Raw genomic sequence first — 15277 nt, 5'->3', positions numbered from 1 at the left:
AAAATATAAAAGTGGTATGTCTTTAATTTACCAGGAACAGTTAAGTACTGGGATGTTTTCCAAACAAAGATTTTTTGAAAAGCAGTATTTGGTTGTATGAAATAAAATAAAATGTGAAAAACTGGCTGTGCAAAAATATGGGTACCCTTGTGGTTTTGTTGATTTTAATGCCTGCAACAGCATGTACAACTGATGACTTTAAACACAAAGTTGGTTGGATTATGTTGTTAAGCCTTGAACCTCATATAATTGTCTGTTTAATCATGAGAAAATGTATTTTAGGTGCCTACATGCAAGTTGCACTTCTCTTTGACTCTCTGCTGAAGTGAGACAGAATGGGATCATCAAAACAGCTCCCAAAAGATCTGAAAAACAAAGATTGTTCATTGTCATGGTTTAGGGGAAGGCTACAAGAAGCTTTCCCAAAGGTTTCAATTGTCAATTTCGACTGTAGGGAACGTTGTCAGGAAATGGAAGGACACAGGCATAGTGGCAGTTAAACCCAGGCATGGCAGACCAAGAAAAAAACAGGAGCGGCATAGGTGGAGGATTGTGAGAATGGTTGCACACAACCCACAGATCACCTCCAAAGGCCTGCAAGAACATCTGGTTGCAGATTGTGCATCTGTACATCGATCAACAATTCAGCGCAATTTGCACCAAAACATCTGCTTTTTATAAAGACCAAATAACTTAATTTTTGTCTCATCAGTCCAAAGCATTTTCTTCCAATATGAAGCTGGCTTGTCTAAATGAGCTTTTGCATACTCCATGCAACTGTATCTGTGGCTTGGGCGCAGAAAGGGCTTCCTTCTCATCACCCGGCCATACAGATGTTTTGGTGCAAATTGCACTGAATTGTAGAACCATGTACAGATACACAATCTGCAGCCAGATGTTCTTGCAGGTCTTTGGAGGTGATCTTTGGGTTGTGTGCAACCATTCTCACAATCCGCCGCATATGCCGCTCTTGTACTTTTCTGGGTCTGCTAGACCTGGGTTTAACTGCAACTGTGCCTGTGTCCTTCCATTCCCTGACAATGTTCCTTACAGTAGAAATTGACAATTGAAACCTTTGGGAAAGCTTCTTGTAGCCTTCCGCTAAACCATGACAATGAATAATCTTTGTTTTTAAGATCTTTTGGGAGCTGTTTTGATGATCCCATTCTGTCTCACTTCAGCAGAGAGTCAAAGAGAAGTGCAACTTGCATTTAGGCACCTAAAATAAATTTTCTCATGATTAAACAGACCTTTATATGAGGTTCAAGGCTTAACAACATAATCCAACCAACTTTGTGTTTAAAGTCATCAGTTTTACATGCTGTTACAGGCATTAAAATCAACAAAACCACAAGGGTACCCATATTTTTGCACAGCCAGTTTTTCACATTTTATTTTATTTCATACAACCAAATACTGCTTTTCAAAAAAATATTTGTTTGGAAAACATCCCAGTACTTTTCTGTTCCTGGTAAATTAAAGACATACCACTTTTATGTTTTTTTTGTGAAAGCAGAGTCAATTATAATGCCGGCTGAGAGGGGTTCCCAAACTTTTTCATATGATTGTAACTCAGAATTCCTCATGGGGGCCACAGAAGTTACACTCTTAGCTTTAAAACATGTTCTCAAAACCCAAGACCTCAGACCTCAAGTGATATTCCCAAGTCACTCACACCGAATGCAAATTGGGATTGATCATTTCCATGTTTTATTACGACCTCAAAATTTGTTTTAAATCTCCTGCTTACTAGTGTTCATACCATCTGAGAAAGTCTAGAAAGTGATCTTGATGAAAGTCGCAGACTCCCATTACCAACACACACACACACACACACACACACACACACACACACACACACACACACACACACACACACACACACACACACAAGACTTAGACAGGCGCCCTAGTGAAAGGAAACGACAGGAGATTTAAATTGTCACACCATGTGTCTGCATGGTTCAGAGAGAAGCTGTAATCTACAGGCAAAAAAAGAACACAGAAGTCAGAGAATTCGTCAGATATTCTATAAGCATCACACAGAGAGATAGACAACCGCTGGCGCTAATGGGGGGAAATAAACTAAAACACAATCACTAGAGGGTGACGGGCAGGAAGACGCAAGGACAAAGGCAGGGGGTAAAAATGCATTCATTTCAAAATAATTGTTATTAGGCAGATAAGCTGACAAATCTCCCTCCTCCAAACCCCTCTGATGACAAGTCGTGGTATTTCTGGGAATTGCAGATTATGCGCTGACAAACGGAGCTGGCAATATGAAAGCCTTTTGGTTTGATTCAATAGAGGTGAGGGATGGAAACAATAGCACTGACAGGCAAACTGACTCAAACAGACACAATCAAAATGTAATATACACAATATGTAATGTTCTGCCACTAGGGGGCTCACGATCAATACAATAACAGGAAACAGAGTTTGATGATGGCATGAAGTTGCAAGGGATCATGGGAAGCATGGAAGGTAACTCATAATCATTTTCCATCACGATGGTGCAAAAAAACAATACTACAATAGAAAGCTATGCGATAATTATTCCTTTTTTTGTGCGGTCTTCCTCCACCCGTTATTATCTGGTCCTCCCCAATTTTCAGGAAGAAGAGCAGAAATAAGTCCTATGTCGTAGCCTAATTGACAGGTGGCAGAGTGAAACGGTGCCTTATTTTATATAAAAAAAAAAAACCCTGATTTTGAAAATTGATTGAAACATTTCTAATGATTTTAGTACACTAAACAATTTATATAACATTAGTTATGTCATGTGAAGTTGTTATGATCAATATGTATTGTGCCTTTAAAGGAGAAGTGATATTTCTTTGTTAATATGAATGAACAATCACTCTATATTCATACAGCAATTACTTAAACAGTATAATACAGGTCTCCCTGTCATTCAGCTTTGCAATAATAGTAGCCAAATAACATTTTGACCACTTGTTTTTATCCAATCAGGAGACAGAGCCCTATAAAGAGGCGGGTCTTTGTGCCCGTGAACGATGACTCGATACTCTCCGCCGTGGCACTGTCTGATGAAGACGGCTGCGCGTTCATGTGGTGATGACGTAGGGACGAGGGAAGTTAGCTAAAAGGACCATATCACCGTCTTCTCCTTAAACCATTCTTCACGTCACTTTATTCACGGAACATCGCTCATTGCCTCCACCGTTGTGTTTGCTCGTTAGCGTGGAAGTGTTACTCATTCTGTTCCTCGGCACACTTGTCTGTCTTCATCACTGCTGTTTGTCATTTCCATTTCGCCCTTCCTCTATTGGACCCCCTCCTTCTCCTTCCGCTTCATAGACTCCTCCACTCCCTGTCATCCTAGTTATGGCCATTAGTACTGCATTCTTTCTTTAACCTCTAAGTTACCTCCTTCCCCCTCCTTTTTCATTTGGTCATTTCCTTCCATTCCTATTGAAAACATCCAACTTCTGAGTAACGTTGCTTTTCCTTCCTCTCGCCTGAATTATTTTGTTTATCTTTAGCAACATTTTGTGAATTTAACTACCTTTGGTGAAACACAGAAAGTCGTAACCACTGACTGTGATAAAGAAAACTGAGAAATCTGTTTTGGTGTGGGCCTAATGAAGAGTTAATACATATCTAATAAACTGCTACATTGGTTGGGTTGATAAGGTAGTCGAGTATGGTACATTTTGTGTTAATGTGGAAGCCACTGTTGAGGACCACTTTCTAAGTGTGTGTGTGTGTATGTGGGGGGCGGGGGGGGGTGGAGAGAGAGGGTAGGGGCTGAGGCTTTGTTCCTTGTTGTACAAAGCCAATTTTTCAGTAATCCCCCATTCAACGGGAGAAACGTAGGAAACTTTATTGGAGCCTGATGGCCAAAGCCGAGACGTATTCACTTTACAAAAGACTTCTGTTCAGAAAGCTCAGAGCAAGGGATTGAGGATTGAACACATACTGTTAGCTTTTCATGAGGAAGCTTCGCAGATCAAACCCCTGGTTGGCTGGGGAAATCTTGGATGCCCCCATCCACTACAAGGCACTTAAAAGATACACTGGGGAGGGGGTGAAAACTGTGAAAGCTAATGCCCCTGTACAGCACTGCTACACTAATCAGTTTTTCCACACATATGCAGCATACAGAAAGTTATTAGCTTAGTTATATCCCAGTTCCTTTTTACACAGTCTTTGTGGGGAGGGGGCAGCATGGAACAGCCCTTTCCTTGTTATGCCCTTATCACATAATGATCACCTCGGTCGTGATGGAACCATATCCTCAGAGCACTCTCAAACTTCTCAGATGGCTGTCTTGGAAAATGGGGGGGAAATGAAAGGTTGCTCTCCGGTATACTTGATATAACAAAGACTTTCCTCCTTATTTTTCTTTTTTAACACAGACAGTGAAAATCAAAGAAAGGAAATCATATGGCACACTTTTGATTTCCTAGTATTAATGGTGGTTTCTCTCAAGTTTAGACCACACACTCTGAGCCGAGAGATCGATCACTCCCATTCGAAAACAACTTGAATTTTGAGAGATGATTTTCTTTTAGCCAGTGCATTTAGATTGCCGTTAACGGAGTCGCGGCTGTGTATAATCAAACTCCACCCTAGTAGTTTATTTCAGTGCGCACACACCACAGACAGGTAGCGGATGGTGAGTAGATATTGGCTGATTTTGAAAAATAAAATAAAAATCCGATTCTGATTCTAGAGCATGCCTTTTAAACTAGCAACTAAGCTGATTTTTTTTTCATTTAACTTTTATTTATCCTCGAGAGACCAATTGAGGGGTGACCCTCATTTTCAATGGTGTCGAGTTCAAACAAATTCCAAGGAAAAACAACAATGCATACACAATATTCAATGCAAATACATCAAATACACAACAACAGGTGAAGAGAAGAAAAAAACAAAAAAACAATTGAAACATTTACATAGTGGTGAAGAGTGGCAGCAATTAAAATGAAATTAAATGGGTGAAAGTACAATATAGCCTAATTAAAACAGTTACAGGTAGAGTTTGGCAGATTTAAGATAGTTGAAAGACAAACATAGGAATATCTGACTGCCTTTTTTTCTAATTCAGTTACTCATTCTTTGTTTGACTGACCTCAACTCACCAATTCACTACTTATAGCTCATTTGCTAGCTAAATAATGGACTGACCTAGCCATTACCCAGCTGGCTGAAGGACTGCTCGTTCTGAGATGGTTGAGTGGCTGGCAGGCAGGCAGAGTGACTGTTTGATTGAGTAACTGACTGACTGACTGACTGACTGACGACAAAGCGTCTTTCCCCCTGCCCTCCATAACCTCTGGCTGTGTGGTCATTAGAGCTCAAAGGAGTTTGCCTCACACTCACACTGTGTCATCCTCTTCTTCATGATTTTTTTTTCTCTCAAAGCTTTTCTCTTTCCAGCAATCCTTTATGAAATGTATGAAGAAAATCACACAAATAGAAAGCAATGCCAAGACAGTATTGTACAAAGACAATTCAATATGATACAGTGGTGGACAGATATATTAATGGTATATATTTTTATTAACACATATACTCATAGTTTTAATGTTAACAGTAGCAGTCTACCGTGTGTCTGTGTCTGTGTTCGAGAGTGTGACATTAATGGAGTGACTGACAGCAAATCATATGGATGAAGCAGGATATCTGCAGACCGTTTGTGCATCTTACTCACACACAAGATCACATAAACACACACAGACACACGTAAGCATACACACGCCCTAGATGTGATTCATTTTAGTGCCCTCTGTGCTCAGTGGGGTAGAAAATAAATGTTTTTAATGGTCCTAGGCTGTTTGGAGAGCTTATGTATTGTGCGTGTGTGTGTGTGTGTGTGTGTCATGTCGAGTAGGGAGCCATAACACTGATGTGTGGGAGTCAGCCGAAGGTCTAACATAAGGTTTTTAAATAGCTCTGTGCACGAATCTCTCCTTAGAAGAGTTTTTAACTACTTTTGAGTTTCCAAGCACAGCTTTGTCTAAATACAGTCAATGATGATTACTATGAACATAGTACATAGCCATTTGCCACAACTGAAGAGGTGAACCAGGCCTTTCATTTGAGACACTTGAGGCTATTATTATTTGTGGCAGGTCTTTTATCTCTAACTCCCTCTGTTTTTCACTGTTTTAATGTCTTCTTCTAGTAGCTGTCTTAATTTGCCTGCAAACTAAAGACTATCTTAATCTAAATCTTAATCTACATGCTTTCATGGTCAGCTCATAATGTACACAGGTACATGGAAGCAGTATAGCATCATTGGAACAATATTCAACAAACTAAAAGAAAAAACACTTCCTCTTAAATGGACTACTCTTACTAAACACTCTGTTTGTAGTTCAGCATCTTTGTCATCTCTTACACTTCTTGATAAGTAGCACCTCTCTGTGTTTTGAGTGTGTATGTGTGTCTCTGTGTGTGTGTTCGTGCTTGCTGAACATGAGGACGGCAGGGCATCATTACCGCCAGTATGATTGGCATCCAGGACTGACAGCTATCCTTTTGGGGCCGAATGCACTCGGGCAAAAACTTGGTAGATAAATTCAAGACAAAAAAGCAAAGGTGTACAAATAGCACTTTGCAGCTCCTATGGGGTTTGTGTGTGTGTGTGTGTGTGTGTGTGTGTGTGTGTTAGTGGTGCAATCCTTTTGTGTTGTTTCTCAGTGAATCTCCTCCCTCATTAAACATGGCCCATTAGTGCTGAATTGTGTGATGTCTGGTGTGAACAAGCAATACCGCACAAACACTTCATACTACTGTCTGTCTTTCTCGCCCGGTCTCCCTCTCTTTTTTTGTCTTCAGGCAGTACACTCAGTGTCTGCAGCCGTGTGTGTGTGTGTGTGTGTGTGTGTGTGTGTGTTTGTGTGTGTGTGTGTGTGCACTTGTGCGTATGCGCGTTCATGTGTGCGAGATTTTGTGTCCGCTTAAGACTGAGGTGCAGTGCTTTAATTAATTAGCTATTACTTGATCTAATACTAGCAAAATACTGGTTAGAAAGAAGGAGAGAGAGAAAAGGAAGGATGAAAAGATTCTGTACGTGGAGCTGCCAAGGATGCGCCACTGTCAAGTTACCCCCCTTATCTCTGGTAGACTTCAGTCTTGCAAAAATTGCCGGAACGTGACTACCATGCATATGTTGGAGTGAGAGAAGGGTGACGCATATTGTACCCTAGTTGAGAAATTCATCCTGCTAAGTTAGCGAATAATAATAACTTTAGATACGTATACACTTTATATACAAATAAAGAAATAATAAATGTAGTGGTAAACAACAACATGGGAACATGTGTAAGTTACTTGTACAGACTAATCACCATTGACTAATGTTATCACTATTGAAGATCATTTTTAATCCTATATGTCATGAACACCAGACGCCAGCGGCATGCCTACTTCAGGCATTCTGTTCTGACCAGGGTTGCAATCCTTTATGTGTCACCCGGCCATTCCAATTTACAGCAAGGTTGCTGTTTAATAGAAATGGCTTGAGTAAAAAAAAGGAGGATAATACATGTATCGTTTTTCTGTATTTGTTAAAGTTGCAGAGATGGTCGACAAAAGCCTGTAATGAAAAATTCATGAAAACCCTCGGCACACAGACTCTATTTAGAAGAGAATTAGAAAAAACAATCAAAGTTATATGGTGTGAATTGCAATGTGCTTTTCGTACAGATTTTGTTGCTGTACAGTTAGATCAAAAGTGGTTGGAAAACAACAAGTGTTTTATCAGCAGTCTCAGTATTTCATCACTTAACAGCTCACCGCTCAAGTTAGCCAAAGATGATGCTAGCAGGAACTAAGCCGCGTCCTGCTGAGAACTTACACTGACAGTCTTACAGTAGATTAAGAGCCATTCACACACACACACACACACACACACACACACACACACACACACACACACACACACACACACACACACACAAATATAACACAAGGACACTTGTAAACAAACACTGTATTATTGCTATCCTAAGCAATTCAGCTTTAGAAAGCTTGCAAAGGCGCTAGCTGGTTCGTTTGTGTAGACACGTATGCCGTGTGTTTACTTTTAGCGCTGTGTTCCGATGCTGGCTCTATTGTGACCTTTTAGCAAAGCTGGACCAGATTTAATCAACAATACACGAGGGCACAAGAGCTTTGGCTATTCTATGCATGCACACACCTACTGCCAGGTCAGAGCTTCTTTTCTGTAAATAATGGTTAACTTTATTCAAGGTTCTCTGTTTGTATCCGATTTAGCAAAAGAGGACAGAAGTCAATCCTTTTTTAATTTAGATCTAGTGAATGGTGTCCAGCAACACTGGACGCCATTCACTGCTGTGGATCGGCCTTGGACTTTCAAAGCAGCCAGTGTGTCAATGGTTTTACAAATTCATGCCATCCTCCTTATGTGACTCCTCACAAATCCGAATCGGCACAAGGTGACGGCTTTAAAAGCCCACAAACAACAATCATTAATGCCCAATGAAACCTTTTATATTTGTGGTTTGGAAAAAAAAATCTTCTCCACTGACGAGTGTATGGCCTGGAAGTCCAGAGATTGTGGTGCTGCTTTAGCCCAGTCTATTGAACAAACTTCTATTCCAGGGTCGTTTGTGACTGTAGCTCTGAATGAAAAGGGCTTACGAAGTCACTGTGAGGTATCAAATACATCGTTGTACAGCTTACCTCAATGAAAGAAGGAACAGTCAATAATTTTTCTTTTTAACTTAAAATGCCTTTCATTGTTGGCCTCCCAGGAATAAAGTTTTTGTGAAAAAATAAATAAATAAAAAAAAATCTTAATGAAAGCCATTGTCCCCTGTCTGTGCATCAGAACCTTCTGTCAGAGAAGGTGGACCAGATGATGGAGTGGTCCTCTCGCCGCTCAGTGGTCCGGATGAATGGGGACAAGTTCCGTCGCTTCGTCAAGGCCCCGCCCAGGAACTACTCTGTCATCGTCATGTTTACTGCTCTACAGCCTCAAAGGCAGTGTTCCGTCTGCAGGTATACTCACACACACACACACGCACTCACACTCACACTCACACTCACACTCACACACCCACACTCACACTCACACACCCACACTCTCAAGTCAAATGCACCTAGTATAGGCCACAATCTGGAATAGCTCCTACATTCCTCTGTTTTTCAATTTACCACCTGAGATTGTCATGTCCCCCTGCAAGTTGACCTTGGTGCATTGAACATCTCCTACAGTCCATGCCGCCGTGAGCTGTCAAGTCACACGCACGCACACACACACACATGCATGCACACACACACACACACACACAGCATTATAACAAGAACCTGTGGGTGACGTCGACATTTAGATCAAAGGGCCTTCAGCCAGCCATGCTGACAAAAATTAATACATTTCCACAAAATAGGGCCAAGAAGACCCACTTATCTACTTGCCCACTTAAAGCTTTGAATGCATGAAGAGGTTTAAAAAATATAGGGAGCATTAAATTGAATTTTTATTTACAAAATCAGACTTGCCTCAGAATACAAAGCAAGGTCAAGCACCAACCCAAAATGCTAATACACTACTAAATGTTTGATTTTAAATATGAGGTTAGAATTCAAATGAATCCCCAACTGAATCAATTATTGTATCATTCATTCGTTTAACTATCTGACATGGCCAGCATTTCAGCACCATGGGCAGCTCCATTTGGTTTTCAAAATAAAGACTACTCTAAGCACTGTCCATGGTCCTGAAAGCTACTGTGGATTAGTCAGTGAAACAGTATTGGGTATGCAGACTCTTTAAAGCTGGGGTGTGTGATTTCTGATTGGTCAAAGTTAACATGAGCTGTACACTTTGACCAATCAGAGCAAGGCTCCAATTCTCTGTTCTTATTGGCTGTTGGGACTGTCCATTCACTTGTTGGTGTAGAGTGTGTCAGGGAGTCTCTCTCTGAAAAGTATTACTATTTGGTAAAACCTATTTCGAGTTGTGTATTCATGTATCAAGAACTGCATTGACGTGGAAACCAGGACTGTGTCCTATTTTTTTAAGTGTGGAAAAATTATCTCTCCCTTTGTCTCTGGGTCTCTATTGTTTTCATAAAATATATGAACACACATGTATACTGGCAAATAAACACGCACACACACACACACATACAAAAAAAACACAAGAAACTAGAATGCCCTTTTCTATTATATTGCCGGATGCATTAATATCAAGCCATTCTCATTCCCCTGTATTTCTGTTTTTGTCTGCCTACTTATTCTCTTCTTTCTTTCTCTTTATTTTTCTCTCTCTTTCTCATTCGTTTTTCTCCAGGCAATCTCTTTGAACATTAGCGATAGCATCACATAATTAGAAAAACAGAGCGAGAGGAGTTGGAGTAAGAGATGGATGTTAGATGGTGACCTGAGCATCTACATTAATGCTATCAGGCAGTGAAAAAGACAGCTAATCACTGGGGTCCTCATTCCCATCACTCTTAAGCTTTGTCCCAGTTGTGTACAACATACAGTAGTCGTTGTAATTGCTTTTCTAACTATTGCATTTTCAGTGGAAAAGAGACAAAATTAAGCATGCTTAAATTGTGTCAATCAACATTGATGCCTGTCATCGATGGCACAATGTGTCAAACATATGATGGGACATGGATTAACAAACCGAAGACTGATTATCATTAACTACAAGGGCTTAACAACATGTTAGGTTTGGTGTCCATCAATATTGTGTGTACTTTTAATATTCAAAACATTTTAAGGTAACATAATATAGCGTGGATAATGTGTCTAACAAGCAACATTGGTTTATAATAAGCTATTTTATTTTGAAACTCCTGCAACCCCCATCAGTAAAAAAAAATTATATACAGTATACTATATATTTAAAGGATAGTTGTCAGTCGCTAAGTACACAATAAAAATACACAAATAACACAGACTATCGTGACAGTTAAAAGCCTATCTCAGTGACACCTTATCATCTCCAGTAAAGTGGTGTTCGTAGGGCCACTGTAATCCCTGACAGTCTGCTGGCCTGAGTTTCAACTTCATCTCCACTGACTTTTTTAAAACGGTAGACACTTCAAAGAGTCCATCCTCACACGAGCTGCAAAGATAACAATGTAACATCAACGCACACAACACATCCTGACAGACCATTTCCCACTAATTAAAGCCAACACAGGAGGCAGTTGACACAAGACACAATCTCTGACGTGAAGTTTAGCAGCAAGAAAGAGACACATTGCTCAAGTCAATATAAAGGGATAGAGATATGAGTCTGCCTTTTTAGTTTTGTTGTTTTTATCTTGTCATGCAGGAGGATATGGGAATAGACTGGCCTGACAACACCTGGTTAGAATAACACCTTAATTATGCCAGTTTGAAAGAAGGGAAAATAAAATGACAAAGTTAACAAAAGAGAGGAACAAAAGTGTAGTATTGTCACATGAGAACCAGTATGGGATGAAATGAGATACAATGCCAACTAAGGTTTCCCTTTCTTACTCCCTTTACTTTCCCTGTGTCTCCCCCTCATCTTTGACAGCTGGAGTTTGACAATGTAAAGAACACATCTTGAGTACACACCATTTATTTCTATTTTTGATGCCACTCAATCAATATCAAATATAGAATCAACGCATTCATACCCAGCTTTAACTAATGTAGACATGCTATCCTTCATCTGCCAAACTCCACCTGCAACTGTTTTAAATAACCGTATTAACTTCCACACACGTCATTTTAAGTTGCAGCCCTTTTAAATCATAGTCTCCTTTTCATTATCTGACTGGGCTTTTAGTAAACTGAATGTTTTTCAACAACATTTGAATTTTTCAATGGTTTTAGCTCTTTCCATCAGCTCGCTGTGGGAAGTTACTTTGTATACACTAATATATGTTGTTGTCTTTCCTTTGCTTTTGTTTTTGTGTTGTTGTTTTACTTTGCATTGTTTTGTTTGACTCGACGCCATTGGAAATTATAGGGGTCACCCTCAATGATCTCTCGAGTGTATATATAAAGGTTGAATGAATTAACTAATTCATTTATTCCTTTTATGATAGCGATAGTAACGATACTAGGGATGGGCATTTTAAGAAATTCAATTGATCGATCATCGGGAAAATGAACGAGCAATTATCGAGTAATCGTTATCTTTTTTTACATATTAAAAAATGCCAACATAAATAAAAAATATAGCGTTTTTACCATAGACTGTATACAAGAGGTTTTCACTCAATTACATCTTTATTCCAAGATCTTCTAGGCAAACAACAATCTATTAAGACAAGGCAACTTTTTAAAATAAAATAATAATAAAGTGCGGCGCTGGTTAAAGCCCGAGGCTATGAGCCAACAAGGAGCCAATGCTACGATACCTTTCAAGTTTAAACACATATGCGCCTCCTAAGATGCTGCCAAAGACTGCATAAGGGCACGGCACGTTTCTCTGAATGATAAAGGACCTAACGTTACTTCATCTAATCATCATCTAAAATGTGCAAATTAGTTTCTTGATGAAGGTGAAGTAGGAAAGCATAGACGCTAAAGTTAGCCGCTAATGCTAGCAGTGCTAACGTCACACAGGGTCGGATGTAGGCTTCGATGTACAAGTGGTACATAATTCGGTTTGTTTAAGTGTTGTACTTATACAAGGTTTCACAATGCTTAATGAACTTAGTTATTTTCGTTTCTAAAGCCAAACTTCTCCTTAACTTCTTCCTGTTTATGTTTTGACATTAAGGCAGCTGCTGCCTGAGCCTGTTCTGTTGTCTCCTACTACTAGTTAAGTATCTCCCCCTGCTGGTAGGATGTTTAATTGCTGCCCATACAGTCTTTGGTGCTGCCACATAGTGAAACTCATTGCTGTGCTGCCGGACTCACACTGCGCAACACAACGGCTATATGATCGATAACAATTTCACGTAATCGACAATATTCTTAACGAGCAATGATCGATTAATTATGCCCATCCCTGAACGATACCAACCTCTAGGTTTGCAAAACATGATACAAGGACAAGTATTTACTGGCTAAACGCTAATACCTTTTAAGGGTTAAACATATGTTATTTTCTGCACAACTATTGTATGTTACTAAGGTAAATGATGTTTTATTATGTTTGTTTTATGTTAGTGGTAGCTGCTAAACAAGTGATCTATTTGCCACGGAAAAGATGAACTTAAGTCGTGTTCATGTGATCGTCACGGTGCTTGAGTATGTAAATCTAAGATGAAGTGTTAAGCAGTCCTGTTTGCCTACATGTAATATGTGTTCTATATTTTTGTGATGACTTTGTTTCTCATTCCTTCTCTCTTTCTCATCACCATCTTCTAGGCAGGCCAATGAGGAGTACCAGGTCCTGGCTAACTCCTGGCGTTACTCGTCTGCATTCTCCAACAAGCTTTTCTTCACGGTCGTGGACTACGACGAGGGAGCTGATGTTTTCCAACAGGTAACAAGTTATTTCGAGTTAACCAAAGCTTCAAGTTGGACCTTTGTATCCTTGTATTTTACATCTTCCATTCTCTACTCATCCATCTGCTTGCATATAGCACTCCTTTTCTCTCTTGTACCTTATATGGGTCCGTTATTATGAGCCCACCCATGACGTTTATGCACACAGTAGTGTGACATCTACAGAAAACACCACTGACCAGTGTTGCAACTGCAGCAGCTTGAGTTCGAAATCTCTTGACTTCCAATATGGTCGATCAAAACATTCCTTATCCATTTGAGTATTTTTATTTTCTGTGAACAACATTTCTGTGACAAAGATAAAAGACAAGATTGAAAAACACATTGTAGACTAAAAGCTAATTACCATTGTGTTGGTTCTAGGATTACTTTTAGAATATGACCTACTAGAATGTTGAAGGTAATGTGCTCCTCAGTAGGTAGTAAAACTCCCTCCGTGGGTTGCTCTGGATTGAAAGGAGAAAATAAATACAAATAAAATTGTTTTAGAGATTCTGGAGGAAAACAAAGCAATCACTTTCAAATAAGGGTCTTTTCTCCCTTCATTCTTCCCCTCCTTCTTTCCTAGAGGAGGTGATGAGTGTCCATCAGTGACCTGCAGTCTTTCACAATTCCATCCCTCCATCCTCACCTCCTTGACCCTTCTTTCTTTTTCATTGTATTTACCTTTAACCTTGTTTTATTTCTCATTATGTCCAATCCTATAGCTCTCCTCTCTCCTGCCGCTTATTCTTTCCTTCTTGCCTTCACTTTCTCCCTTTCTTCATTCGATTAATCCACTCTCTTATTTCCAGTAGAAACAGGTTGCCAAATGGACTGGGTATTTATACACATTAACGCAGCACACAGTGAAATACATGGACAAACACAGACACAAGCAAGCATACAAGCAAAACATAAAAAGCAAATTAAATGACATTATAAGATGCAATGCTCTACAAAAGGTCCCTTTTTAAAGGTTTTAATAATCCATATCATGCAATATTTTTAAAGACTTGGTTCAAATTCCGGAATTCAGTTTAAATTGTATACTCCCTGCTCATTTAATGTGTATGTGGGTTGGTAGGTTTCATTTTTACCCAAACATATTTTTATACTTGATGCTCAACTCCTGCTTGACACATACAATATGTGCTTTAAACGATTTTCAAAATAATGGAGAATGTGCAGACGGAGTGGATACAGCCTGGCAATACAAACGGGCAGAACAGGAGATCTAGGGAGTCCAGGCTGTGTTCACTGTCATAGCAGAGATGTTGAGACAGCATCTCACTTCCTATTAAACTGTGACAAATATAAAGATCTGAGGGGCGATTTTCTTCAAGAAAATAAATAACAAATATCTGGAGTCTATCCATCTTGCCAATCCCCAGTACACTTTGAATTAAAGCATAAAGGGTTTGATTCACTTCACAGATATTCTTGAAACCTCAAAACTTTGATCCTCCGTGTCTTTTGCTCGTACAGCTTCTGTGATATCAGAAGTGCTAGATAAGTTCAAACTATTCATGCAACTCCAGTTGTCAGCTGTCACCTGCAGGCACCTTTACGTAAATACAGAAACTGATACAAAATACACAAGTAGATTCCCTGTTGTCCTTTTCCTATTTTACTACACCATATACTTTAAGAACTTTAAATAGCTGTACTCGGTTATAAATAGTGTAGCTTTACTTCTTGTTCCTTTTTATATTGTTTTAGTGGAGTGCATGACTGATTAATGCATTCAAATGTTTGTACTTGTGTTTATTCATATGTCTGTGCCCATAGTCTTACAATGGTATGCACATGGTTGTATGCACACGTGCATAAAATTCGCCTTCAACCT

At 39.5% G+C, this 15277-nt stretch overlaps 1 protein-coding gene across 1 annotated transcript in view; it reads left to right on the top strand.

The window, feature by feature from the left end:
- The window catches only part of LOC307251697 (dolichyl-diphosphooligosaccharide--protein glycosyltransferase subunit TUSC3-like), a 75309-nt gene that overhangs the window by 28826 nt on the left and 31206 nt on the right, over window positions 1-15277 (top strand). The window contains exons 2-3 of the mRNA XM_080029094.1: window positions 8828-8997; window positions 13309-13426. Coding sequence (XP_079885220.1) covers window positions 8828-8997; window positions 13309-13426 — 288 coding nt within the window. The remainder of the gene's footprint in view (window positions 1-8827; window positions 8998-13308; window positions 13427-15277) is intronic.

This window comes from Ammodytes marinus (assembly GCF_949987685.1).
Source record: "Ammodytes marinus genome assembly, chromosome: 6".
Taxonomy (NCBI): Eukaryota; Metazoa; Chordata; class Actinopteri; order Uranoscopiformes; family Ammodytidae; genus Ammodytes; species Ammodytes marinus.
Note: the sequence above shows the minus strand (reverse complement) of the source record. Positions and strands in the feature narration are given on the sequence as shown.